We start from the raw sequence: 24,386 nt of genomic DNA on the forward strand, positions 1-24,386 counted from the left end.
AATAGCTACAATGTATTTCATACTGGTTGTACGGTATATTGTTCATTGAGTTGTATCATAGGTGGTTCAAAATAGGTCTTTACAAGTCTGTCTTTGTAATGCCATTTTTTGTAGTTCTCCTGTGTACTCACATTTGTGTGTTTGTGTAACATTTGATAATCATAGACATCTGGGGGTGTGGACTGGCGCGGGCAGTTGCTGGAAGCTGTGCAGAAGGTTTTTCAAAATGAGAGAAGTGTTTTGAAAAACACTTTGTACAGCCAACTAGACCTCCTGGACACCAGTGACGCCATCATCCACCTCAATCAGCTTGAGCAGCGTCTGGCCGAGCAGGTCTGCATATCTCCTGCTATCTTTATATCATTAATATCTACTTGTTAAGTTTCTGTCTCAGTTGATGTGGGTGCATTTACATGGCCAGTAAAAATCAGATAATGAGAATAATTTTGTGTTACCCCTTATTTTTGTCTTACAAAAATAAGGGGTGACATAATTTTTATTGTCAAAACTTGCACAGGTGTGAATAGTCAGGAAGAAATCAGATTACTCACATCAGATGTAACTCTCTATGTGACATTTCACATCTGATAACTCCAGAAATCAGATTGTGATCATTTTGGTGTGTATGCAAACATAGCCACTGAGAGGCTGTCTATCTTCTGCAGTAATACGCTATTGTTACTTAATTGCAGTGTAAAGACACTCCAACTATGGGTGGTTAACTTTCACAAACTAATTTATAGATAGGCTTTATTGCTTTGTTTTGACATAGTAATTAACAGTGCTTATTTAATTTTAGGATGCTCAACAAAGGGAGGCGATTGGGTTGCTCCATAGCTCTGACCGGTCCAGTCTGCTCTCTGAAATCCACTATTTGCAAAGTCAAATGGAGAGGCTTAATCAAGGTAAAGTTAATTAGCTATCCTTAATTTATCTACTTAAATTAAATAGAGCATTTTCTAAATATACAACAGGTTGTTAGTCAAAATATAATAAAAATCATTTCCATCTTATCTTATCATGTCATCTGTGTTTATTTATGTTTTATTTTTACTATATTTAATTTGTTTAGTATGTTTTGCTTGTGAAAGAGTTTCTTGAATTTCTTTTCTGTTATTGTAGGTGGTGACTCTGCTGCTGTGTTAGGCGCTGAGTTAAGTCTGAAGGAGCAAACTGAGGCAGAGGGCGAACGGGTGCTGGTGGAGGACCTGAAAACTGAACTGTCCCAAACAAAATTGGAATTGGAGACTACACTGAAGGCCCAGCACAAACACATCAAAGAACTGGACACACTAAGGTTAGTACCATAGACTGTATAAATAAGTGGACTAAGTGGAGCCAAACACTATGGGTGACGTCACACTCAGTCAAATGAAGTTCGTCGAGGTTAGGAGTTATAGGGGCCAATTTGGAGCTAAGGTAGCAACCAAAGAGCCAGCTAATACATACAGCTAAGTAGGTTAGTGCTAACTAACATCTCCAAAAGATGGATTGAATAGGGTGTGTTCAGCCAGGGAGAGATTCACTGTTTTTGAAAAAAATATCTACAAATGTTTAACCATATCATTATTTGTTAGAGATTGATTTCACAAATTTGCTACATTAATTCTTTGGCTTAAAGTCCTTCCAATTACATCTTTAGTGTTGAATAAAGGCATCCCTTTCTGAAACTATTAAGTAAAAATAATTTCACTTAATAGTGTTTATTTATTCTGACAGGGAAGACTTTAAACTTTGTGCCAGTTTTTGTTTTTATGTGGATAGGTTCTGTAATTACAGAGATATGAACCATAAACCTGGTTAAAACACTGCCAATGTGACAATTAATCCACAGTTTCCACCATAAAATTCTCCTTAGAATCCTGTTCTCCAGCTCTGTTTTAAACTTTAGGAATACTTCAATGTTATGTCACATGAACGCAGCCAATTCTCTATTTTTATCATTTAATTAATAAGTAAAATTTCTCTTGGCTAAAGGGCGGAGGTGTCGCAGAAGGCCTCCGAGGTGGATGCCCTGAGTGACCAGCTGATCGAGGAGAAGAAGAAAAGCAGAGAGCTGCAGTGGGCCATGGAGAAAGAGCGCTGTAGAACCGGGAGGGACGAAGAAAATAAACGAGAGGAGCTGGAGGTGAGCTTTATGAAGTCACCATTTTGTTTCTGATGACTTGGTTTGAACTTCAAAATCTTGAAAATTTTCAGTATATACAGTAATACAGGCATTAATAATGAAATCTAAAATGAACACAACTTTTTGCTATAGTTATTTTGTACAATGAATGGGGAAAGTGAATTAATCTTGCTTTTATATAAGGCTTTTGTAATGGCCCAATTTATGCCAAAAACTTAAAATGGCAAATTGAAAGTATAACATTATTTGACATGTAAACTCATAATTACTGGCTACATACATCTCTCCATAGGACCTTCAATTGGACCTTGAGGAGCAGAGGGCCCTGGTGTCCCGGCTTACCTCTGAGTTGGAGCAGCAGCGCCAGACCTCCGCTCAGTCGTCACAACAGCTCGAACAGGAGCGCCTCAGCCTCCAGAGACACCTCCAGGAGCTCCAGGTGCAGCTAGACACGGAGCGAGCCAAAGCCCAAGAGATGAGCTCTGCCCTGGGCCGCGAAAGGGAGCTGCGCAGGGGTGGGTCCGCAGATAGTGGTGGTCCTGTTACTGGAGAAGGAGGAGAGGAGAAGAGAGGCGGTACAGAGGAGGATGAAAATATACTGGATAGACTGCAAAAAGAGCTGGATGACAAACACGCACAGGTTTGTAATCACAATGGGTGGATGATATATTCACTGGTTACTTTTACCATTTACTTACCTCCATGGAGATATTATATATATATATATATATATATATATATATATATATATATATATATATATATATATATATATATATATATATATATATATATATATATATATATATATATATATATATATATATATATATATATATATATATATATATATATATATATATATATATATAATTTCTATCTCGATGGAGGCAAGCAGATGATGACATAGTCCAATCAACAGGTCAGATCTGTGGAGAGGAGACCCTGCTCACAGTAAGAATGCAGGTTTTGCAAGACTTTTTTGTGGAATAGCAATAACTATCTCCATGGAAAGCAAACAATTGGCATACCACCTACCAGAAATGTTAAATATTGCACCTTTAACGCAGTTGGACATATTACAGATGTTTTTCCAACCTGTTTTTTGTATTAAGAATACCAAATTTAGAGATGGAATTGGCTTAGAATAATGGCTTAAAGGCTTAAAAATTTACAATGGATCATTTTTCTCTCATAGGTGGTCCAACTCCTGGGTCAAGTTGAGGTGCAGAAACTTGAGGTGGTGCGTAAAGATGAGGAGTTGACTTTGGTGAAACAGCGGTCGACCCGGGACCACGAGGCTCTGCTGGAGGCTCAGGCCCAACTAGAAAAGCTCAAATCCCAAATGAGACAGACCCAAGAGCAGCTGGACAGAGAGGTGCAGAGGGGCAAGCACCTGGAGGAGCAGAGGAGCAGACTGGAGCAGAGGCTGGGGAGAGGAGAGGACACAGGAGACAGGCCGGGACCTATGCAAGCTGAGGGCCATACTGTGAGTACGCTGTCAAAATGTAACCACAATCTATCAAGACTTAAGTGGCAATTACAAAGCCAAATTAAGCACAATCACATCATTTCTAGAGCATTATAGGTATATTTCTTTTCCAGCTTTATAAATTGCAAGGTTTTTGTAGGAAACATAAAAAGTAATAGTCATTTGGACATAATTTGAGCTCATCTAATGAAAGTTATATTTGTGGTAGCTTTACCAGCAATACTGTGTGATGCACAGCTAACATGAAACAAATGTTAAATAACCCCATATTTGACAAAAAATTAAATACGTATTATCTGATAGACCCAGTGGGAGAGTGAGACCTCAGACCGGACTAAGGACTGGGTGATGCAGCAGAAGACCTCGAGTCCATCCTCTCATCTTGACTTGACTGGACCTGGTACCAGCTCAGGTCTGCACCACGGGCCCTGGCGCACTGTTGACAGCGTCCTGGGAAAGCTCCACCTGGTGTCCTCCAAGGTCCACAGCCTCGCCAACAAGGCTGCTGGAAGGTACTGAGCAGAGTTAAAATAGACTTTAATGTTATATTTTTTTTATTTATCATAGCTTATGTACATCCATATTATGAGAATTGTTTTAATTGCTGTAATTTCTCTTTAGACCCACATCTGAGGTCGACACTGAAGAGCTGTCCTGGGTTCAGTCCAACATTGATGAGGTTATTTCAATGTTAAAACAGTCCCCAGGTCTCCCCCCTCTCCCAGAGGCAAGTCTTTTTTATCTTCCATTATTTTTGGCCCCTGAATATTATTTTTCTAATATGGAAGGGATAAACAGGACTAGATTTTGCATAAATGTATGAATGACATATTTTTAGCCATGAGTTTCAGAATAATGAAAAATTAGGACCATTGCCAACAACTGAAAACTATATTTTTAATGGTGAAAAGTCAAAATGTCACCAATAACAGCAAGCTGAAAGCCATGAATAAGCACCTAAAATAGTTAACCAGTGCCACCACACCATGTTAACATGTCTAATACTCAATGGTCCTATTACTACACAAAACCAAGTCTTGTGATCTTTAAGTTGTCAAAAACGTAACTGGAGTTGTGTTTTCTTCCATTCACACATGTTTTGGTAACCCTTTATTATTTATCTGTCTACATCTCCAAAGCTCAAAATGCTCTGTTCCACCTTGTGATGTCATGAAGCGGTAGTTTTCAAGTTAACAGCTCCGTTTACATTTAGTTCAGTAGAGATTGTCAATTTCAGGTCTGAAATTATCCAAATGATTCCAGTGAAGGTGTATGAAGTTTTAAAACTCAATGAAGCACTTCCTGTGTTACCACATGACATCACAAGGTGGAACAGAGTGTTTCCTGTAGAAGAACTTAATGTGCAGGGTTTGTGTATCAAACATTATAACATAGACCAGAAAATAATGTAATATGGGCCCTTTAATTATGGTATGTATATGATGCTTTTCAAGGTAGGCAAAACAGTTACACTTAGATAGCTGAAATCAAGAATGACTTTTATTCTTCCCCAAGAGGAAGTTCTTTAATGTTCAATGTTATAAAACATTTGAATCACCAGTGTGATAATTAAGGCCTGTTATTCAGCCCTGTCTCTTTGCTGGTGCATCTTGTTTGTTTTTCATCATTGGAGCATCTGTTGCTCTGCTCTGTTTGACCACACTCTCATCTCCGCAGAGCTCGTTGTTGGCAGGCGGCTCCAGCTCCCTCACAGAGCGACTGCTGAGGCAGAATGCAGAGCTCACTGGATTTGTCAGCCGTTTGACCGAAGAGAAGAACGACCTGAGGAACCAGATGCTCCGACTGGAGGAGGAGCTACGGAGATACAGGCACAGCGCAATGGGCTCCACGGACGCTGTGAGTACAAGAACAATAATGGATTAACTTAGCTCAAAAATCACACTTATGTTTTACAGAAAGTGAATGACATTTTAAATTGAATTCTGTCAATTGGACAAAAGTTTGTAGAACTGAATACATTCAGATATGAGGAAGCTTCTTGGATGAGTGGCAAAATGTTTGTCCAGTTGTCAGAATTAAATTTTCTTTTGCTATGGATGACTGAGGGATTACACAGACAACATTTTTAAATGATAAAAAGTGCAAATATTAAATATAACATACATTATTACATACATTATAAGGATACAGGCTACAAACTAAGCTGTTGATTAACTCATATTTGTTTGCATTAGATGAAATGTTACTGTTTGTTTGGTTATTCTATTGTTTAATCTAAAATCTAAATATAGATTTAATGGTTAAGGGTTAAGTCATAGAGTGATTTGAATTATATACTGCTATTATGTACATGTGTTGTGTGTATCTAACTTTTTTCTTGTCACTGGTTTAGTCGAGCAGCAGGAGAGGAGGGTCGCAGGGGGACAGCACCAGTTTGCTGCTCTCACAGGAACGTGAGACCTGGACCAGAGAAAGAGCCCGACTTGAGAAAGCCCTACATCAGGCTCAGAGTCAGATAGCCCGACTCAAAACTGAAGTCAGAACTGAAACACTGAGAGAGATCAGTGGACCAGAGGCTGACAATGCTGCACTAAAGGTAATGACTTCTAGTTTTAATTAGATCAGGCATTATTCTCTCATATTGATCAATCACAATTTTTGATTCAATGTAAACACAAATAAATTTGCTTTGAACATAAACAAAACAAGTTCTCCTGTTTTCCCTTCTCCTCAGAGGATGTATGGGAGGTACTTGAGGTCCGAGAGTTTCCGTAAAGCTCTGGTCTATCAGAAGAAGTACCTGCTTCTGCTGTTGGGAGGGTTCCAGGAGTGCGAGGAGGCCACTTTGACACTCTTGTCCCGGATGGGCGGACGTCCTGCTCTGTCCGGGCTTGAGTCTTTCAGCCAGCGCCGCAAAGGGCTCACTCGCTTCAGATCTGCTGTCAGGGTCTCTATCGCCCTCTCCAGGTGAACAGATAGAACTCATGCTCTTGGTCATTAATGCTGTCATCTTTTCATTCAAAACTACTTATGCAAAAATGTCCCATAAAAGACACCAGCAATGATTGTTTCTTAGACTTGTTGATGTGCATTACCAGTAATTCTATTTAAACAATAATATATGTCTTTTTTATGCAATATTGGTTATAAATTTATAAATAAAATTTTTATATTGCCTTATAAATCTTATGTATTATTATTTGATTGATAATTTTGACATAATTTACGCAGTGTTTCCATTATTTTATTTTATTATTTGACCAACTAAACTGAAGGTGACCAATTGAATTTCCTTGTTTTCTTGTAGGATGCGTTTTCTTGTGAAGAGGTGGCACAAAGCGACTGGGATGAGCAGCTCACCATCGCCCACAGTCACTAAAAATGGATTAGGTCAAACCTTAGGTAAAAAGTTCTGTCTGAACTGTCTTTTGAAGTGTATAAAGAAATCTAATATGTATTTGTATTTTTAATTATTAGATACTGATGTGAGAGACTCGCCTTACCTTCGCCCAGGCAGCGTAGAAATGTATAGGGACAGGGACAGAGACAGAGGAGGAGTTTCGAGTAGCCGAGGCCGCAGTGGAAGAGAATCCCCCCGATCAGCTGTTTCCTCTGCTCAACACAGGTACAACTTCAAATAATATTATAGGAACACAAACTGATGAGTCTCTAAGATAATTGGCTATTTAAAGGACTGTACATCAGTTTTAGTTCTCTCTCCATCTCCTGCATTTGAAGGTACCACATGTCCGGGGAGCATGGCCCTCTCACCTGTTCTCATCTCCAAAACTACGATCCGGATCGAGCACTCACAGATTACATCTCCAGACTGGAGGCTCTGCAGAGGAGGCTGGGGAGTGTCACTTCAGGTGAATGACTACACTGAATGAGCTGCTGTTGTCTGGTTCATGCTTAGGTTTATAGAAATGATTAGTCTGGTCTAAGGGCAGAAAAAATGTCTAAATCTACAGTCCAACTTAATCAAAGGAAAATACTGTGTTAAAATGCCTGTTTAAAGGTTTTCTAAATCTATAACTAATCAGATGAGTAAACATTTCTTTTTGGCCATCAGATATTTTTTTGCAATTCCACAAAGAAATGTGTTTAAACCATGCCTTTAAATATTGTATGTGCAGCATTTTGATTTTAGACATTATTTAAACAATATACTTGATAAAATTGTGCATATATTTAAGATAGGGGTGTGCGATATGCTGAAAAATTAATACCATGATTTTCTTGAGGCCGGATCAGGATTTCAATTTTATCACATTCATGTAAACTTAGTATCTCTGCATTGCCTTCATACTTCATCGCTATTGGTTGAATCCATCTGTCACTCACTCAGAGTGACAGATATATTCTCTACTTTAAATCAATATTCACAATATTATTGATAATTGAATATATTTCAAACTTCTAATATCAAGTTGTGTAATTACTGTTTAAATACGTTAATAATACATTTCCTCAATACTGACCTGCCTTTGTCCTCCACAGGTGCTTCTTCTTCATATGCTCAATTGCACTTTGGTTTGAGGAGGTAGATGCTGGGAGGTTACTTTGGCTTGAAGAAACTCAGTTGCCTTTTCGTGTGCTGAGCGCTCTGCTGTTTTCTACCATTCTGCTGTCGACTGTACTTTCATGTGGACCAAAACACATTTTTTATTATTGTACGATTTGTTGTTATCAGGCTTTTTGTCGCCAGCACTTGAAAAAAAACGGCTATGTTTGTAATGAAATCTGCCTCTCTGTTGTGGATGATCAGTCATGTATATTTGTCTACTGCTAATTTAAGACTTGTGATTAATTTATACGTATGTTTTTGCTGAATGGGTGGAGCGTTCTGTTGAGAGTGGATGGGTTTACTGTCATGGAGGCTGCTACTGGATCTTCACTACACTGTGTTTTGTTTAGGTCGGACAGAGGACATTTGTAGAGAACGTATTTTTGTAAAGCCCAGGACCTACGAATTTTTGGGGTATTTTGTCAAAAACTGAATTAAAGAGGAATACACTATCTTAAAAGGTTTTCGAATATTTGTTTATTTGCATCTGGAAACAAGACATCTCCTAATTATGACCGTTTCAAAACACAAAGTACTCCAATAATACAAAAATAAGATGTGAATTTACAAAAACAGTGTTGTTCAGAAAAAATAAAAATATAACAATTATATTATTAAAAGGTGCAATATGTAACATTTCTGGTGGAGTGTACGCTACCCATTTGACTCCATTCCAGAGATTGCTTTGTCATAAAGTTCCACAGTATGGCATTAAAGTTATTTCTGCGGAAACAAGCGGGTGATGTCACCAGGCCAAGTTACAGGTCAGCTCTGTGGAGAATTGACCCTCAGTTCGAATACATGTTTTTCAAGGTAAACATCTGAAAAGTGCAATATTACTTTAATGACATACTATGGAATATTCTAAGCAAAGCAATATCATTTACAGAGAAAAAAATTGCTAGCAAACCCTCAACACAAAAGTTGCATAGTGCACTTTTAATTATAAAATGGTGACCACTGTCAAATTAATATGTAAAAATCATCAGTATAATATCATATCCTTTTGTGATTGCTTATTCTATTTTCTGTTCCAACATGAGGGTTCTTTAAAAGGCCCTTATAAGAAATGTATTACAGCATTAATTTGAAAGCTCAACGTCTAAGGCTGGGGCAGTCATTCATTTGAACAAAGTGCATATATTCAACACAGGTTGTACGTTTTCTCTTTTGATTGAAACAGTGTCTCTCAGAGTTTCCTCCTCTTGTATCTAATGATGGGATTGTGAGGCGTGTGGATCATTGTTGTGTAGTTGATTGTTGGAAAGTATCCGTCGACAAGATCAAACTCGTACAGCCGCAGCATCGTGGACCAGATTGTTTTAATTTGAACGTAGGCAAAGTTTTCACCAATGCATCTATGACGACCTGGAAACACAATAGTTACAAATTAGATTTTCAGGAGGCAGGGCCTGGCAGTTCTGCAGTTTTAAACAGAAAGTCCACAAACCTATTTTTACTATTAAGCCGTTTTCAATCAATATTGCAAAAATGTAAAAATAAAACAAAAAATCTACGTATGTTATAGCTTAATACCAAATACCCCAATAAAAGAATAAGGTCTTCTTTAAGCTTTTATTTCTTACCAGCTCCAAATGGGACATAGGCAAACTTCTCCCCAGCAGCAGGGTTGTCATTGAGGTAGCGATCAGGGTTAAATTCAAGTCGTTCTTCCCAAGTATCATGTAAACGATGATTCACAGTTGGGGAAACACAGACCTGATGACCCACAGGGATAGTGTAACCTGCAGCTGTCTGTAAAAATATAAATATTCAAGAATGTATGTAATATAATAAATACTTAATATATAGTGAATTTAAAAGGTTTATTATGTGATACCTGGACAGAACGAGCCATCCGCATCATCGTCATAATGGGAGGACGAAGGCGCAGAGTTTCTTTCAAACAGCGCTCCAACAAACTGAGGTCTTTCAGCTGCAACAAAAATATCACAATAGACATAAGAAAAAAATATATGGGCATATAATTGAAATAAATGCATTAGCTTAATGTAAATAAACATAGCAACCACCTAAAATCATGGAGAGAAGCAGGTGGAAATCTTCTTACTAGAAAAGTTATAGTGCACCTTTAACTAATACAGAATGGTGTTTTAAATTGTTAATCGCTATACTAACAATGGTCCTATTTTTTGTTATCATTCTGAAACCCTTGGATAGCCAATATAATATAAAGCATAATTTAGCGATTTTAAGAATAACATTACTTGAAGCTGAAAAGTCCCTCTAACCATGAATCAGTGGTGTGATATATTTAATCTGACCTGATCAAAGTTTAGGGGTGGCAGGTCTTCTCCACACACAACCTTCTGTTCAGCAAAGCATTTGTCCTGAAGAGATTTGTCCCGGGCCAAAAAGAAGCCCATCCAGGAGGAGGTGGTGGAGGAGGTGTGCTGCCCAGCCAACAGCAGTCCTATCAACATCCCTCCAATTTCATTATCTGTCAGGGGGCGCCCATCTCTGGAGAAATTCAAATATTATTATATTAATTTTTTTTTAAAGAATACTTGGGAACCATGTTTTTAAATGTTAATTACTTGTAGGTGGCGTCTATGAGTGTCTGCAGGATGTCGTCCACTTTCTCTTCTGACTGTCTCCGCTTCTGAATCACTTTGAAAAAAATGTTTTTGATTTCTCTGTGTGCTCTGTCTCGTTTCCTATAAAAAAAAGTTAATACAGTTAATGTCACCACAAAAGAACAAATTATAACAGCTGTTGCTTACTTGACAGCACAATAATGACATGGTAATGGGAACAAAGATGAATTAATGCATTGTACAGCTCTGTTTCCATATTGTTATGGTCTTCATGCTGGAAATAGGACTAATCATATTACCATAAAAAGTACATTGACTGATTACACTTTTTGTTACCATGCTATTACTGTGAATTGGGCTACCAATTAAGGCTGGGCTGATATGTCAAAAAGATGTAATTTTCATGAACACTTGGAAATTTTCTATTACTATAGGTTAAATTCACCAGTCACTCACTCAATGCATGTTGCTGCAGCATTGTTAATAAATAAACCTGAATGTATTACCTGAAGCTGGGGAGGGGCAGCCAGGAGGGGAGGAGCCAGGCAGCGTGACTGAACCCTCCATCCAGGTCAGCGTAGAGCTGAGCCACTTTTTCGTCCAACATGCTGCGGATTTCTTTACCATGGAGACAGCTGCTGGCGGTGAGGATGATCAGCTCAGATAAGGCCTCGAACAAATCTAAACGCAACAAATATTTAATTTAGCCTGGTAAGAAATACTCTGTACTACTTAATAATAACTACTGGTTAATTAGACTTAATAAAGTATCAAAAAAAAGACTTAATTCATAATGAAAACGATTCAGGCTCTAGTACCTACTTAATTAAGGACCTGGGGTTAAGGCATAAATTAAGCATGGTAGTTACTAAGGCTAGATCATTCTTAATAAATCTTTGCTCATACTTTGTTAGGGTTATGAAAAGTGTAGTGATTGTGTGTGAAGTGTTACCAAATACTTAAACTATTTAGTATTACATTATTACTACTTAAAGTAATTTTTGTATTCCCCTATTGACCACTAAATAAGCATTCAAATTAAAAGAGCAGAGGCACTGATCACATATTAAATTTCGATGGGATACACAAATGAAACCAATTTATGCTATTCATTATATTTCATAACAGTTAAAAAACATTTACACATAATATAATAAGAGGATAACTTACTTCCTTCTCCGCTGTCTCCCCATCTCTTGAAATACTCGATCGTCTCTTCTTCTATTATCTTCACATGTTGTTTAAAATGAGCAATGTTCAGTCCTGTTTTCAGTAACTTCTTCTGCTCCAAAAACAACTGCAACAAAACATCTCTGTTAACCAAAGTCCAGATTGTGAGGCGATAATAATGAGTATCTGTGGATGTACAGCATTTGGGACATCATAGGCGACCCCTTTTCCGAACACTGGAGTTGTGAGTTTGGAGTAGACATCTTCGGCGTTCAAGTCCTCATTCTTACTGTTGAACATGAGTGTAGCTGCCTCACTTCCCAACAGGTACGTAAAGGTTTTCCCCACCATAGTAAAACTGAAGACAGGTCCATACTGGAGAGACAAGATAATAATTTTTGTTAAATGTATAACATTTTGTAGGAGTTGCAAAATATCCTAGCCTATCCTAAAGCCATTGGCCTTCGGTAACAAATTTAGGCGACTATTTAATATAACATTTTGTCACTATATGGACAAAGAGCAATTTCAGCTAAAGGTGCATTATGTAGTTTTCCCAGTGGAAGTTCTCTGCCACCTATTTATCTCCACTGTTATTTGTCTGCAATCTTACACTGTACCTATTACATTAAACTTTTTAATATCCACAGAGACGAGCAGGTGAGGTGGCGCCATCAGGCCTAGATACTGGTCAGATCTCTGGAAAGGTGAGCCCACTCACAGCGAGAATGTTAATAACAAATTCTTCAGCAATAAAAATTGTAATCGAATGCAAGAAATATGTTTAATGCAATATGACAGAACATTTAAGGCAAAGCATTAACTTCACACAGAGATACATCCCTCAAAGGTTACACAGTGCACCTTTAAAACACCTATTGACCTTAATTGACAGTTGTAATGTTGAGTGTTTGCACCCTCTGCTGGTAAATGAGTGTGAGTAGAATTAACACATTTGTGCAGGGATGGCCAAACTTTTCTCATTAAGGGCCATATATAAAAACACAGACAAAGCTGATGGCCAATTGAGGACCATAGACTGGTCGCAAATACAGTGAATACTTCAAATCTGCATTATTATTATAGGTTAGACTGAACTACTAGACCATTATTCATGCTTACATCCTCAATGGGACACATTAAATACGGGCTTGTAAAAGTAGATTTTCAGAAATGTGCAGTAAAAAGTATTGTTTAAAGTAATATGGGCCAATTAACCTGGAAGCTTGACGGCCAAGAAAAATTGGTCTGAGGGTTGCATTTGACCACCGGACCACAGTTTGGTCATGCCTGCATTTGTGGAAGACATCAAGGAAGGTTAATAGGGCACAATCGTATAATCTTACCTTTTCATACGCATTTTCAAGGAATTCTATTGGACTTTTCCCGAATGCAATGGCATGACCCAAAAATGGAAGCGTAGAGGGGATATAAGGTGGATATCTCTGCAACAAATACATGGGGAACGTTAATTGGGACGTCTTTTTCATGTAGAGTAATACATAAATGCATTTCTTACCTTATCTGCATCAGGAGTCTTTTTGAGCAGAGTTTTGGAGATGTATCCCAGGGTCAATGTAATAACAGAAATAGCTAGCAGTACGGAGGTTGCGTTATTGGTCATCTTTTCTACAGTTTCTGAGAGCAATTTTGTGCTCATGTTATATAAATGGACAGACATGGCTTCTCCTGTGCGAAATCTATAACACTGGTGAATTATAGACTCCCCGGTCCTCTACTTTCGCCACACTGCCAACTTTTTCCAACAAAACCGAGCGTATTATCTTCCGAGATTCTACCTGTCAGCAGTAGTCCCGCCCCCGCCTGACAAATGCTGGCCCCTGATTGGCTACAGCTCTTATGTCAGTCAAGTGAGGAAAGCGTTGATTGGCTACTGCATCTGAACCCATGTCTGCTTATATGATGTCACCAAATTCACTGTATTGACTTTCGAGGTCTATTTCTTTTCTCCATCAATTTACACACGTTTAGCTTAACGTACCTGCAGATTATATACTTATTGTCACCAAATATGTTTACATCTGAAAATTAAAACTATAACTGCATTATATGATTAATACTTTTATTTTAATAAGCTAAAATATCAGCCCTGATTGTGACTGTGTAGCCAATAAATGGTTATCTAAGTGTATAACCTAGTTGCAATTATTGTTTGTAACTATGTAATAACTACTTAATGTGCAATCTATAACATATTTTGTCCAAGTAACAAATATTGGTACATTTTATTCACAAATTGCGTCCCTTTATTTAAACAAAACATTAAATAAACATATTTACAAACAACAAAAATATGTGTCTCAGTAAAATGTGACAGATATACTTGTATACAAAAGTAGGCAGTCCATCTTTTGGTCTTCATCCTGTTATTGCAGTTAAAGACGTGAGTATAAAAAGAGCTGGTGTTTGGCAGCTGTGAAGGATTCTGAGGCAGTTTAACCAAAAGTGTATTTGTCTGAAGTCTGAACTTTATCATTTGGGGTTATCTGTCCACTGAGTTTCATTAAGAGCTTCACAATAAGACCAGCCTGCAAGACAAGACAAAGATGTACGTTAAGGAGACGGCCATTTTATTATGATAAAGTGGCACCACTAGATTCTCTAATTCAGTCTTTAAGAATCAGTTTGCCTTGTTGTACGTTCTTCATAATAAAATAATGTTACAATGTATACAATATAAGTGTTTGCCATATTTGCATTTGGTCTTACGCATTTTTCATTCCTTTACCAACACAGCATCAAGAAAAGTGTCCCAAAATGAAAGTACAATAAATACATCTTAGTAAATAATGTAATGATATCATACATACCTGTTTAGTGTGCACTATAAAGTTCATTTTGTTTTCTCCACTGTGAATCTGAAAATACTGGTCTGCATGTCCCAGCTGCCACATGAAAGTCCCATATTCCAAACTGATCAGAAGCACCTAAGACAGATTGTTTTAAGTCAATTAAATTTGATCTCATTCACTTAACATTACAATGTGATGTTAATGAAAGTAAATTTAGGATTTTGCTGTTGTTGGGTCATGGTGTCAATAACGAATAATCATAAACAATAGCAAATAATCATAAACCGCGACGTTTCTTCTCCCAATAATCATTACACTAACATTTGTTATTGTCACAGCCCTGCTACTTGTATCAGCTCTAACCTTGGTCTCCATGTTCATGAGGTGCAGGCCCTTGGTGTTGACCCCCACATAGACGCGGATGCACTTGTGGCTGCTGGCGCTGGCTTTGGTGTAGACCTGCCCTGTGAAGAAAGCAGCTCCATATGTGGGGATGTCCCAACAATTTTGCAGGAAGAGCCTCTGCAGGTGATGCATCTCTTTGCTCACTCCCTCACTCGTGCTAAGAGCCTGGCAATGAGAGTTAAGCCCTAATTATTTTTGTTTAGCCCACTATAAAGCAGAATTAAAAATGTGTATGAAAGTCTGTTGATAACACATTGAAAAATTGTTCCAAGATATTAATTGCAATCATCTATCGACCAGAGTAAAGTTAAGCCATCAACAGACACAGAGAGAAAATGTCCTACCTTATATTCATGCAGAATCCTGTTGGTCCAATGGTAGGCTTTGCTTTTAACTTTAGAAATCGGCACAATTGATTTTAGATTTTCCTCACTGTAAAAACATATTTTTTTAAAGATTATGCACTTGCGACACATGGTACTCTTGCTTTAAAGTATCTATTATTTTATTTAATCAAAATTGAAATTACTTGAGGAAGCCCTGCTTGTGCTTCTTGCTTTCGTAGTTGCCATAGATAATCTGCAGCAGGAGACTGGCCAGTGTGATGAGTTTGCTGTCTGGAGCAGGATAAAACCCTTTTAAAAGACTGTGACGAGCCTCATCAAACAGAATGAGGATGGCCAATGGGTCTTCCACCTGTAAACACAAACGAGGGTTATGTCTCTGTGTGCATTTAATGACAAGCAACTGAAAAGGATTGCTATTCATAATCCTTTTAGTTTTATAGTATAGTAGTATATTCAAGTCCTTTAGTTTTAAAACCTAAAAGACTAATTCAAAACATGTACCGTGTATATTTTGTATTTACTTACAGGCACACTTTTTGTGCAATTTTTTAAAATTATTTTTTTCTAATATTGTGCACTAACATTATATCACTATTGTTAATAAGAATTGTTTTATTGTTTTGTTTTTGTTTTTTTATTTCACTCAATTAAGTTTGGTGACTGGGGTGATTGTTTAATTTTATTTTTTTCTTTCAATTAAAATGTAGGCCTAATATATGGCGTTGCATCAGTAAAAGGGGACTGATTTTCATATACCTTTTTCTCTGCGTCTAGTGGCAGTCGGACGTCTCGGCGGAGGAAAAGCTGAGGGGTCTCTCTTTGGGGGTCGAGCACCGTGAGGTCGTTGACGATCTCGCTCCAGATTCTGAGGTGCTGCAGAGGCTTGTGGTATGGCTTTAACTGTAGATCTGAGGCACAAACACAACAAAAGCAGGTTTACTGAAAGATACACTGTTTTGGGCGAATGGTACACCACCTGCTTGTCAGACAAAATGTTCCAAGATTTCTACATGGCAATAGATAAGTTTAATGATGTACTGTGGAATGTACATCTCCATGGAGACAATAAGGCACCAGAAAAGTTACAAGTCAAGTCTATGGCGAGACAAGCTGAGTCACAGCAAGACTGAATGTTTGTCAAGGTTTTCAGTGCCCATAATGAAATTAATGCCTTTATTTCATTTTAAATTAGTGATCAAATATGTTCCCATAGCAATTAACAATTCTTGAACATTTCTCTGCTTACTGATCAGTATAATATACAAACATGATGAAAATTCATTACAATAATCATCATAGTCATCTCATGCATATAGCATATTTTCCTCATATTATGCAGCCCTATATGAATCGTCCAGACTTACGTAGATTCTCGGAGCAGATCCAGATAGTGAAGTACTGCTGAGTTTCCTGGGAAAGCCTCATTCCCTCCATGATCTGCTGCACTGTGGTGTTATTCCCATGTTTGAGCTCCACGGACCGATATGAGCCATCCATGCGATAGATGCGCACCTTCTCATACTGTAGAAGCAGTGTTTATAATGTCAACAAATATAATACACTATATTTTTAATGCAATTTGTAAAGTAATTCAATATAAAACAGGATATTTGGGAGTGTCAGGAGAAAAGTTCAATTGGTAGAGCTTGCACGCAGATAAGAGTTAAAAACAGCTCCACCTAGTGACTAACATATTCAATGCAATTGCGTATGATCTCCTGCCACTATTTTATCACTGTATTGATGCCATATTATCAACAATAATTTCTATAATTGTGCTCATAGAAAACAAGTGTATATATAAAAGATAAGAAAGATAAATAGCCACATTTTTACTTTCTGAAATGAATGTGATTCTAATTGGATGGCATACACCATTTAATCTGGGGTTCACCTATTGGAGTAGCAAAATTAATTTTATGTGTAGACATACTCAGCACTTTCAATAAATAAATACCTTTAAATAAGTTTTAATTAAGACCAAATGATAACTTACAGGTTTGGTGTTAGCTTGCTGCAGCAGTTTCACTGTTTCCTCCCATTCGTTCTGTTTATTTTCCTCACAGACTTGAAGAGGTGTCTTTTTCTGCTGGTCCTCTATGTGCTGGAATTACAATGATCATTTTAAACAACTAACAACACTAATCAATCAATAATCAAATATGCATATTTTCTTACCCGGTCGATCTCAGGATGTTGTAGGAGGAGTTGCACGATTTCAGCGTGGCCTCCTCTCGCAGCAAAGTGCAGAGGGGAGCTAAGTTGACCGTTAAGCAAGTTCGGATTACAGTTCCCTTTTTCCAACAAAAGTTTGGTGGCTTCAACTTTGCCATGCCTGTAATTACATACTCAATTAGTGCACATAATCTGGCAAAAAAATACATTGACTTAATTTATTTAGTAAGTAGTGCATTAGAAGCAGAGTAATTAATGTACTGACATTAATAGTAGTAAGCAGCAGAAGTAGTAGGTGCTCAAAATATCCATAGGCAATATAATGTGACAAACTTCTTGGCAATACATGTATCGATGTTGTATACTTCTAAACTATCAATTCATTGTAAATTGTAGTACTAATTGAAGGCAGTAGAGGTGGTAGCAGAAGTAGTAGTTGAAGCAGCAGAAATAGTCTTAGCCTTAGTAGTAGGGCCTGTATTTTTGAGTAGCACAGAAATAAAACTGACCAGCATGCATAGTGAATAGGGGCCCAATGGTCACTGTCCAGTTGTTTGACTGAAAATCCACTGTCGATAAGTTTAGAGAGGAGAGTGGTATCTCCTTCACAAGCGCTGCGGTGGAGAGGGAAGTCATCCACCCACTGACGCTCCCTACAAACACATAGCAGTAGATAATGGTTTCTATTTAATTTTTTCCTCCTTCCTGTTGAATAAAAGCATATATGATGTACAAGCTATGGTATAACTCACTTGTCTTCTGACACACAGTTGGGATGGGGCCACTTCTCTCTTTTTGGGATCTGGATCTTGGAGTAATCTGGAGCTCCAAGTCCAAAATATGGGTTGATTATGACTTTATCTACCTGCAAACAAACAAACATTAGTATAAAACATGCTGTAAGCATAGGAAGGGTATACATAGAAAGAAAATGAGCAAGCACACTCCTTTCTGTTTAATTTCCCTACTTACTCTTTGTATTGGTCAGCAACTGCTGAGTAAGTGAGAGGTGGATTCAACCAGTAAAAACTAAAGCACATAGTAACCTCTTAAAAATACATAACTGTATAATTTTTTTACTGTATTTTGCCCATTCCAATGTCAACACCGCATTACTTGAATTATAGGTCCCCCCAAACAACTAAGTGTCCCTCATCAGCTACATCAAAGGCAAAGGTTAGACATGGTAGCTATTAAAACTGAATCTAACACATGAAAATAAGTACATTCTTTGTCTACTGGCTATCTTTTGACAGTACAAAAATAACAGCTTCAAGTAATCATGATTTCAACTATCAACCAAATAACTGTAATGACTCTTCTTCCATAACCTGCAGCAGTAGTTTTAATCGTTTGAGCAACCCCTCACTCACCCTGTTGGTGTACTGCAGGTCTGAGCCGTACAGTGGGTTGAGAATGCACATTTCGGCCTTTTCCAGAGACATCATTTTGCTCTTGATCTCCAGCGCGGTGTACCCCATGTGCAGGCCCTCCTCACTCAGCTTCCCCTCAATACTATAGGCCGGGTTATTTACATTGGTCTTAACCCGCTCCATTGGTGCGGGTCTAAACAAGGCAGGGATGGCATGAGGTACTGTGTGCTGCTCTGCTAACCACCTACAAAAAACATTAGTTGTAACTAAGGTGGCAAGATTAATCACAATGAAATAGAAATTACAATGGTTACAGTTAGCAAATCTCAAAGGTTGGAGCATGCCCTTTGCTCAAAATAAACTGTGTTATTTAGGTATTTTGCTAATGCTGTGGGTAAACGCTAAAAATATATCCAGAAATTCCTGCAATTCTTGTTTTAGCATAACAGTCTAGGTGATGTATTCTTCATTGTCTTGTGCACGTGTCAGTTTAATGGACACTGCAGCTGACAAAAAGAAAATTAAATGAAATATTCTTCTCTCAAATGTGGCAGGTTTGGATGTGCACCTTAAATATCAAATTGAAATACAAAAGGGAAATTATATATATATATATATATATATATATATATATATATATATATATATATATATATATATATATATATATATATATATATATATATATATATATATATATATATATATATATATATATATATATATATATATATATATATATATATATATATAATTTCCCTTATATATATATATCATATTCAACATATCACACCCATAAAAACATGGATTGGGTATAAAGTCTGAAACTTACATTAAATTCTTAAAGTAATCAAAACTCTACACTTTGCAACCTTCTGTAGTAGTCAATATTTTGAGTGTTTCTTACTTGTCTAAAGCGAGGAGCATCTTGGAGGTCATTGGACAGAAGTGTGTGCTGGTCTCACTGCAGACTCTCATGATGTCCTGGAGGCAGTAGAAGTTGGGACTTCCAGCGTTGTAAACAGGTTTGCTGTTGTCTGCCCAAAACAACATATCATAACAGTTTTAAGTTAAATAGATAAAAGCTGAAAATAGCTGTTTTGGTTTATTATTGTTTGAGCCCACCTTTAACACTGGCTGGCACTACAAATAATGAAGCTTCTCGTCCTTCATTGTCCCCGTCCAGGGGGAATTTCTTCATATGCACCACTCTCTTTCCTTCAGGGCAAGACAATATCTAAAGTTTATAAACGTCATATTACTCATAACACCCACTTTGACTGAGAACTGTACGTGATGTTCTCATCACTTTCCGAAGGTGGCAAGGCAAGGCAAGTTTATTTGTATAGCACAATTTGTACACAAAGTAAATCAAAGTACTTTACAGAATAAGAAAGACATTAAAATCACAATACAAACAAATCAAAACATGAATCATCATAAAATTAACATTAAAAGAGAAGAGAGCAAAATAAAAACTTCTCAGTCATATGCACAGCCAATAGAACCATTTCGAGCCTGGATTTAAACATTGTCAAAGTAGAGGCCTGTCTCACATCTTCACCACGACTGTTCCAGATATTATCTTCATAAGATGAAAGCACTGACTCCCCATGTTCAGTCCTGACTCTGGGCACCAGCAGGAGGCTGGGACTAAACTGGAACTAAAACCATAACTAAACCAGGAATAGCAAAAGACGAAGTTGAAATCTGTCAACTGGACAAATCGTTGTAAGAGTGAAGAGGTTTTGCTGCTCATCCAAGCCGCTTCTTCAGTTCTGGTCAGATTGCTGGTGGCCACTGCCTTATATCTATCTGAGGGGAGGGGCTAACCACACTGAAACTGTAAACAGATATTGTCTCCAGTTTCAGGTGGAACTACCCTATTCAGCCCTTAACGACCCTGCTATTGTTCTAATTGTTCTGGGTCTGAGGATGGTGTTATAGATGGGGGAGAGGTTATGTCTCAGGCCCCCATTCCTGTTTAAGGAAGGATTCTATTTCCTAACAAAAACAGCTTCCTTAACTCCTCTCTCAAACCATTTATTTTCTCTGGCTAAGATCTGAACTTCACTATCTTCAAAGAAGTGGTTAGTGGCTTTGAGATGGAGATACATGGCGGACTGGGGTCCAGAGGAACTCTCATGCCGGTGTTGGTACATCCTTTTATGAAGTAGCTGTTTAGTTTCTCTAATGTAATGCTCACTGCACTCTTCACTACACTGAATGGAGTAGACTACATTACTTTGTGGCTCGGGGGCCACAGTGTTAGTAGGTTTGAAAAACACAGGAATATCAAACTGTCTGAAAATTCTCTGCAGTTTTTCAAACACATCTGCTATGTAAGGAATGGTAACACCTTTCCTTCTGGGTTCAGATTCCCTGTTGTCCTGTTTTTTAGCTCTCTTAGATCTAGGCCCATTTTGGATATCCACAAGCAGAGAGGGCTTTCTCCACGATTTGTCTTACAATGATTTGTCCAGTTGACAGATTTTAACTTTGTCTTTTGCTATGGATCAGGCCTGGACAACTGAGGGTTTACACAGATAAACCTGGAACACATCAGGAATTAAGCAGGAGGCTGGATCCTGAGGTCCTCAGAGTGCAAGATGGTTCATATGGCACTAACTCGGAGATGTACTTTGGTGCAAGGCCATGGAGAGACTTGTACACAAGCAGGGCTGCTTTAAAGTCTATTCTCCAAGCCACAGGAAGCCAGGTGCACTATATACATTTCTGTTCCACAAAAACTTGTTCCACAGTATGGCATTAAATGTATCTATCTTGCATATCAAATGAATTACAGATGTTTTAATACCCAAAATATACCTGCTTCTTTCCATGGAGATAGATACATTTAATATCTTTAAAGATTACCATAAATTATTGTAAATGCTAAATTTTGTATTTAAACACAATAATTTATGTAAACACTATCATTTCATTCCACTCACCTACAAAGCCTTGAGTGTTGGCCATAGTTTTCACAGTTTCATCAACATAATCCAAAATAGACTTGGACTTGTCGCCTCCTGTTTGGATCTTAGTCGCCAACAGGACTTTCTTTCGTTTCTTTTCTTTTCCTTCCAGAGGCACTTCAATCAGAAGGATCTTGGGGAAAATTAGTAGAAGTTAGTGAAAAATACATAAAATACTCTTAGCAGTCATAACATTCAGAAACACAAGGGTAAAAGAAAAATGGATTATGACATCTGTTTTGGGGTGCGATAATTTATACACTACACAATTTACAATTTACAAGTTATATGCTGAAAAATTTCCCAAACATTTGAGCAAGACATTAGAGCATCAATCGGTGTGCAGTTCTTCCCAATCACTGGTAGTCAGTAGCCAAAATTCAAATATATAATCAGTTTATTAGCTTAGCCAGTTCTGGTAGAAAATTATTTAACACTTTATAGCAACTACACCTTTAAAAGCTTCATACTCTTAATCGCTTAATTAAGTACTTACTAAGTCTAATCATTCTTAATAAACTAATAGTTCATTATGAAATAAATCTTTGTTCTTGCTTTATTAAGACTAAATAAGGTGTAGTTATTATAAAGTGGTACCAGAAATTATAATTTACCTCATAGGCTTTGGCTCTGTACTCCTTGGAGCTCAAACTGACTTGACTTTTTGGGCGAACGACAGCCACAAAAGTATCCTCCAGGCTGTCCTCGTTGCCCATCGCGATGTCTTTATTTTAGTCCTGATCCAGCATCTTTATCAAGGGCCAAATGCTGTGGAGACTCATGCCTAGTCAACAGAAAATTAACACCCATTATTATCTATAACACAACAGATAATGCATTGTACAATCTTTACAATTAAATCATATTCACATTATAAGTCATCTCAGTGCACTCGGTGTATTTCATGAGGCCTTCGGTCAAGTCATTATTGGGATTAAAAGACTATTGATTATTGCCATTGATCTGTGAATTAATCACTTAAAATAAACTTGGCGGGACGTCAAACACAGTTCAGCAATAATACTTATGGCCCATCTGAGCACTTAGAGTATGTACAAGCCGTAAGTAATACATTAGCCCTATGACGTGGATGGATCAATGGATATAGTGCATATGTATTGGGGTAAGTATGGGCTACTTAAATTATGTCATAATTATGAAATAAGTGCTCAATAACTGTTTTAATTGCAAATAATATTCAGGATTGACTTTTGTTGTTGTAACAGGAAATTGGAGATGCGTTGGGGGTCTTAGCAACGTCCACACTGCTCCATCAATGAGTAATAACAGGCCTACATTGTGCAGGCAAACAAAGTGTAGCCTACGTTTGCAGGCTAATAAATAGAAGTGAAAACTTAATGAAAACGTATACTTGAAACACGAATCTGACTTTAAGCATCAGTCAAAAATAAACTTCTGAGTTCAGCGGAAGGTCACGCCCCGGAAACCAGATGCGCTCCCGTGCGTAATGTGTAATAACAAAGATCATTTAGTATTATTACACTGCATTCTTTACTGCGTACAAAGTCATCTTTCAGACTAAATGTTTCGTTATAGAGCCTGGTCACTTTAGGGGCAATAACACCAGTAGTAGCCGAAATGCTACACTGACATCATCGCTTATAGCTCGCTGAAACTTACCGAAGGCGACTCGAGTTTTCCCCAAGCGCAGCAAACTTTTCTCGTTTCGTTTTGCGCCGGGTTCTCCATTCCTCCGGGCATTTTATTCACTTCATATAGCAGATAATTGTGCTGTAGTGGGCTAGTTATAGGCCTTTAACTTTGGGGCAGGGCGGTACAGACGAACGGAGGCGTCATGTTACGTTTCCATTGCTGTGCCGCGTGGAAACAGAGGGCTCTGGTGGCGAGGGGGACTCAGTGCGCGAGGCCCGTGCGTAAAACCTGGGGCCTGCTGTGAGTCACCTGTGGCTTCTTCTGAAATATTTCATCCATCGACGAGGCCAAAACTACAGTGTGTTGAACAATTATAGATAGATTAGTTTTTATTATTACAACTGTACAAAATGTCTAGGTTTCATAGGCTACTAAGATGGTCATTAATCATTTGGTCTATTATCTTGACATTCATAGCTTTTGGGGACACAATAAGAAACATGCTGAAAATACTCTGTATTTACTGTATAGGCTAAACTTTACTAACTCCTGTTATCAGCGACACTGCACATGAAAACACACCTGGAACCCAAATGTTGTGGTATGAGGTGATAACTTTGGTTTCAGTTAGATATCACAAAGGTTATTTAGTCATGTGGCTAAATTCTATATTTTAACAGTATGTTTGATTAACTGCCTTTGCTCAAACTATCACATAACCTGAAATATAGTTAGGCACAGTTAAACTATGATCGCAAGGCATTATTCTGATTATAAACAGTGGTAAACTAAAATAGCATTATCT

The 24,386-nt window shown here is 37.7% G+C and overlaps 3 protein-coding genes across 7 annotated transcripts in view; 1 reads left to right on the top strand and 2 right to left on the bottom strand.

Annotated features, from left to right (window-relative positions):
* akap9 (A kinase (PRKA) anchor protein 9) overlaps positions 1–8,608 on the top strand; it is a 69,572-nt gene extending 60,964 nt beyond the window's left edge. For all 5 annotated transcript variants that reach the window (XM_055225569.1, XM_055225570.1, XM_055225573.1 and 2 more), the window contains 15 exons: positions 166–333; positions 800–905; positions 1,123–1,297; positions 1,978–2,128; positions 2,421–2,768; positions 3,327–3,617; positions 3,924–4,132; positions 4,242–4,347; positions 5,298–5,477; positions 5,974–6,177; positions 6,316–6,548; positions 6,889–6,983; positions 7,059–7,206; positions 7,320–7,450; positions 8,082–8,608. In XM_055225569.1, coding sequence (XP_055081544.1) covers positions 166–333; positions 800–905; positions 1,123–1,297; positions 1,978–2,128; positions 2,421–2,768; positions 3,327–3,617; positions 3,924–4,132; positions 4,242–4,347; positions 5,298–5,477; positions 5,974–6,177; positions 6,316–6,548; positions 6,889–6,983; positions 7,059–7,206; positions 7,320–7,450; positions 8,082–8,128 — 2,592 coding nt within the window. In that variant the 3' untranslated portion in view covers positions 8,129–8,608. The remainder of the gene's footprint in view (positions 1–165; positions 334–799; positions 906–1,122; positions 1,298–1,977; positions 2,129–2,420; positions 2,769–3,326; positions 3,618–3,923; positions 4,133–4,241; positions 4,348–5,297; positions 5,478–5,973; positions 6,178–6,315; positions 6,549–6,888; positions 6,984–7,058; positions 7,207–7,319; positions 7,451–8,081) is intronic.
* Positions 8,605–13,702, bottom strand: LOC117378957 (lanosterol 14-alpha demethylase). Its single transcript, XM_033975662.2, has 10 exons — positions 13,396–13,702; positions 13,223–13,321; positions 12,075–12,251; positions 11,877–12,003; positions 11,213–11,387; positions 10,707–10,826; positions 10,434–10,629; positions 9,989–10,084; positions 9,735–9,903; positions 8,605–9,516 (listed from the first exon to the last, which is right to left on the bottom strand). The coding sequence occupies exons 1-10, from the start codon at positions 13,555–13,557 to the stop codon at positions 9,338–9,340; spliced, it is 1,500 nt and encodes a 499-aa protein (XP_033831553.1). The 5' UTR covers positions 13,558–13,702; the 3' UTR covers positions 8,605–9,337.
* Positions 13,703–14,107: 405 nt separating this feature from the next.
* krit1 (KRIT1 ankyrin repeat containing) lies at positions 14,108–23,809 on the bottom strand. Its single transcript, XM_033975292.2, has 17 exons — positions 23,609–23,809; positions 22,582–22,751; positions 21,944–22,100; positions 20,115–20,207; positions 19,897–20,026; positions 18,990–19,233; positions 18,369–18,481; positions 18,126–18,269; positions 17,620–17,776; positions 17,438–17,545; positions 16,806–16,962; positions 16,198–16,349; positions 15,624–15,790; positions 15,439–15,526; positions 15,053–15,259; positions 14,708–14,824; positions 14,108–14,425 (listed from the first exon to the last, which is right to left on the bottom strand). The coding sequence occupies exons 2-17, from the start codon at positions 22,681–22,683 to the stop codon at positions 14,333–14,335; spliced, it is 2,229 nt and encodes a 742-aa protein (XP_033831183.1). The 5' UTR covers positions 22,684–22,751; positions 23,609–23,809; the 3' UTR covers positions 14,108–14,332.
* Between the last annotated feature and the right edge of the window lie 577 nt (positions 23,810–24,386).

Source organism: Periophthalmus magnuspinnatus, chromosome 11 (genome assembly GCF_009829125.3).
Source record: "Periophthalmus magnuspinnatus isolate fPerMag1 chromosome 11, fPerMag1.2.pri, whole genome shotgun sequence".
Classification (NCBI taxonomy): domain Eukaryota; kingdom Metazoa; phylum Chordata; class Actinopteri; order Gobiiformes; family Gobiidae; genus Periophthalmus; species Periophthalmus magnuspinnatus.

What these genes read in the sequence shown, in the direction of transcription:
- LOC117378957 (XM_033975662.2), bottom strand. Translation starts at nt 13,557, where the DNA reads ATGTCTGTCCATTTATATAACATGAGCACAAAATTGCTCTCAGAAACT. An exon ending in TTGAAAATGCGTATGAAAAG is followed by an intron (nt 12,252 to 13,222) that starts GTAAGATTATAC and finishes TTGTCTCTCCAG; the next exon opens with TATGGACCTGTCTTCAGTTT. An exon ending in GGATGGCTCGTTCTGTCCAG is followed by an intron (nt 9,904 to 9,988) that starts GTATCACATAAT and finishes ATATTTTTACAG; the next exon opens with ACAGCTGCAGGTTACACTAT.
- krit1 (XM_033975292.2), bottom strand. Translation starts at nt 22,683, where the DNA reads ATGGGCAACGAGGACAGCCTGGAGGATACTTTTGTGGCTGTCGTTCGC. An exon ending in ATGCTCCTCGCTTTAGACAA is followed by an intron (nt 19,234 to 19,896) that starts GTAAGAAACACT and finishes TGTTTTTTGTAG; the next exon opens with GTGGTTAGCAGAGCAGCACA. An exon ending in AACTGTGTGTCAGAAGACAA is followed by an intron (nt 18,270 to 18,368) that starts GTGAGTTATACC and finishes ATGTGTTTGTAG; the next exon opens with GGAGCGTCAGTGGGTGGATG.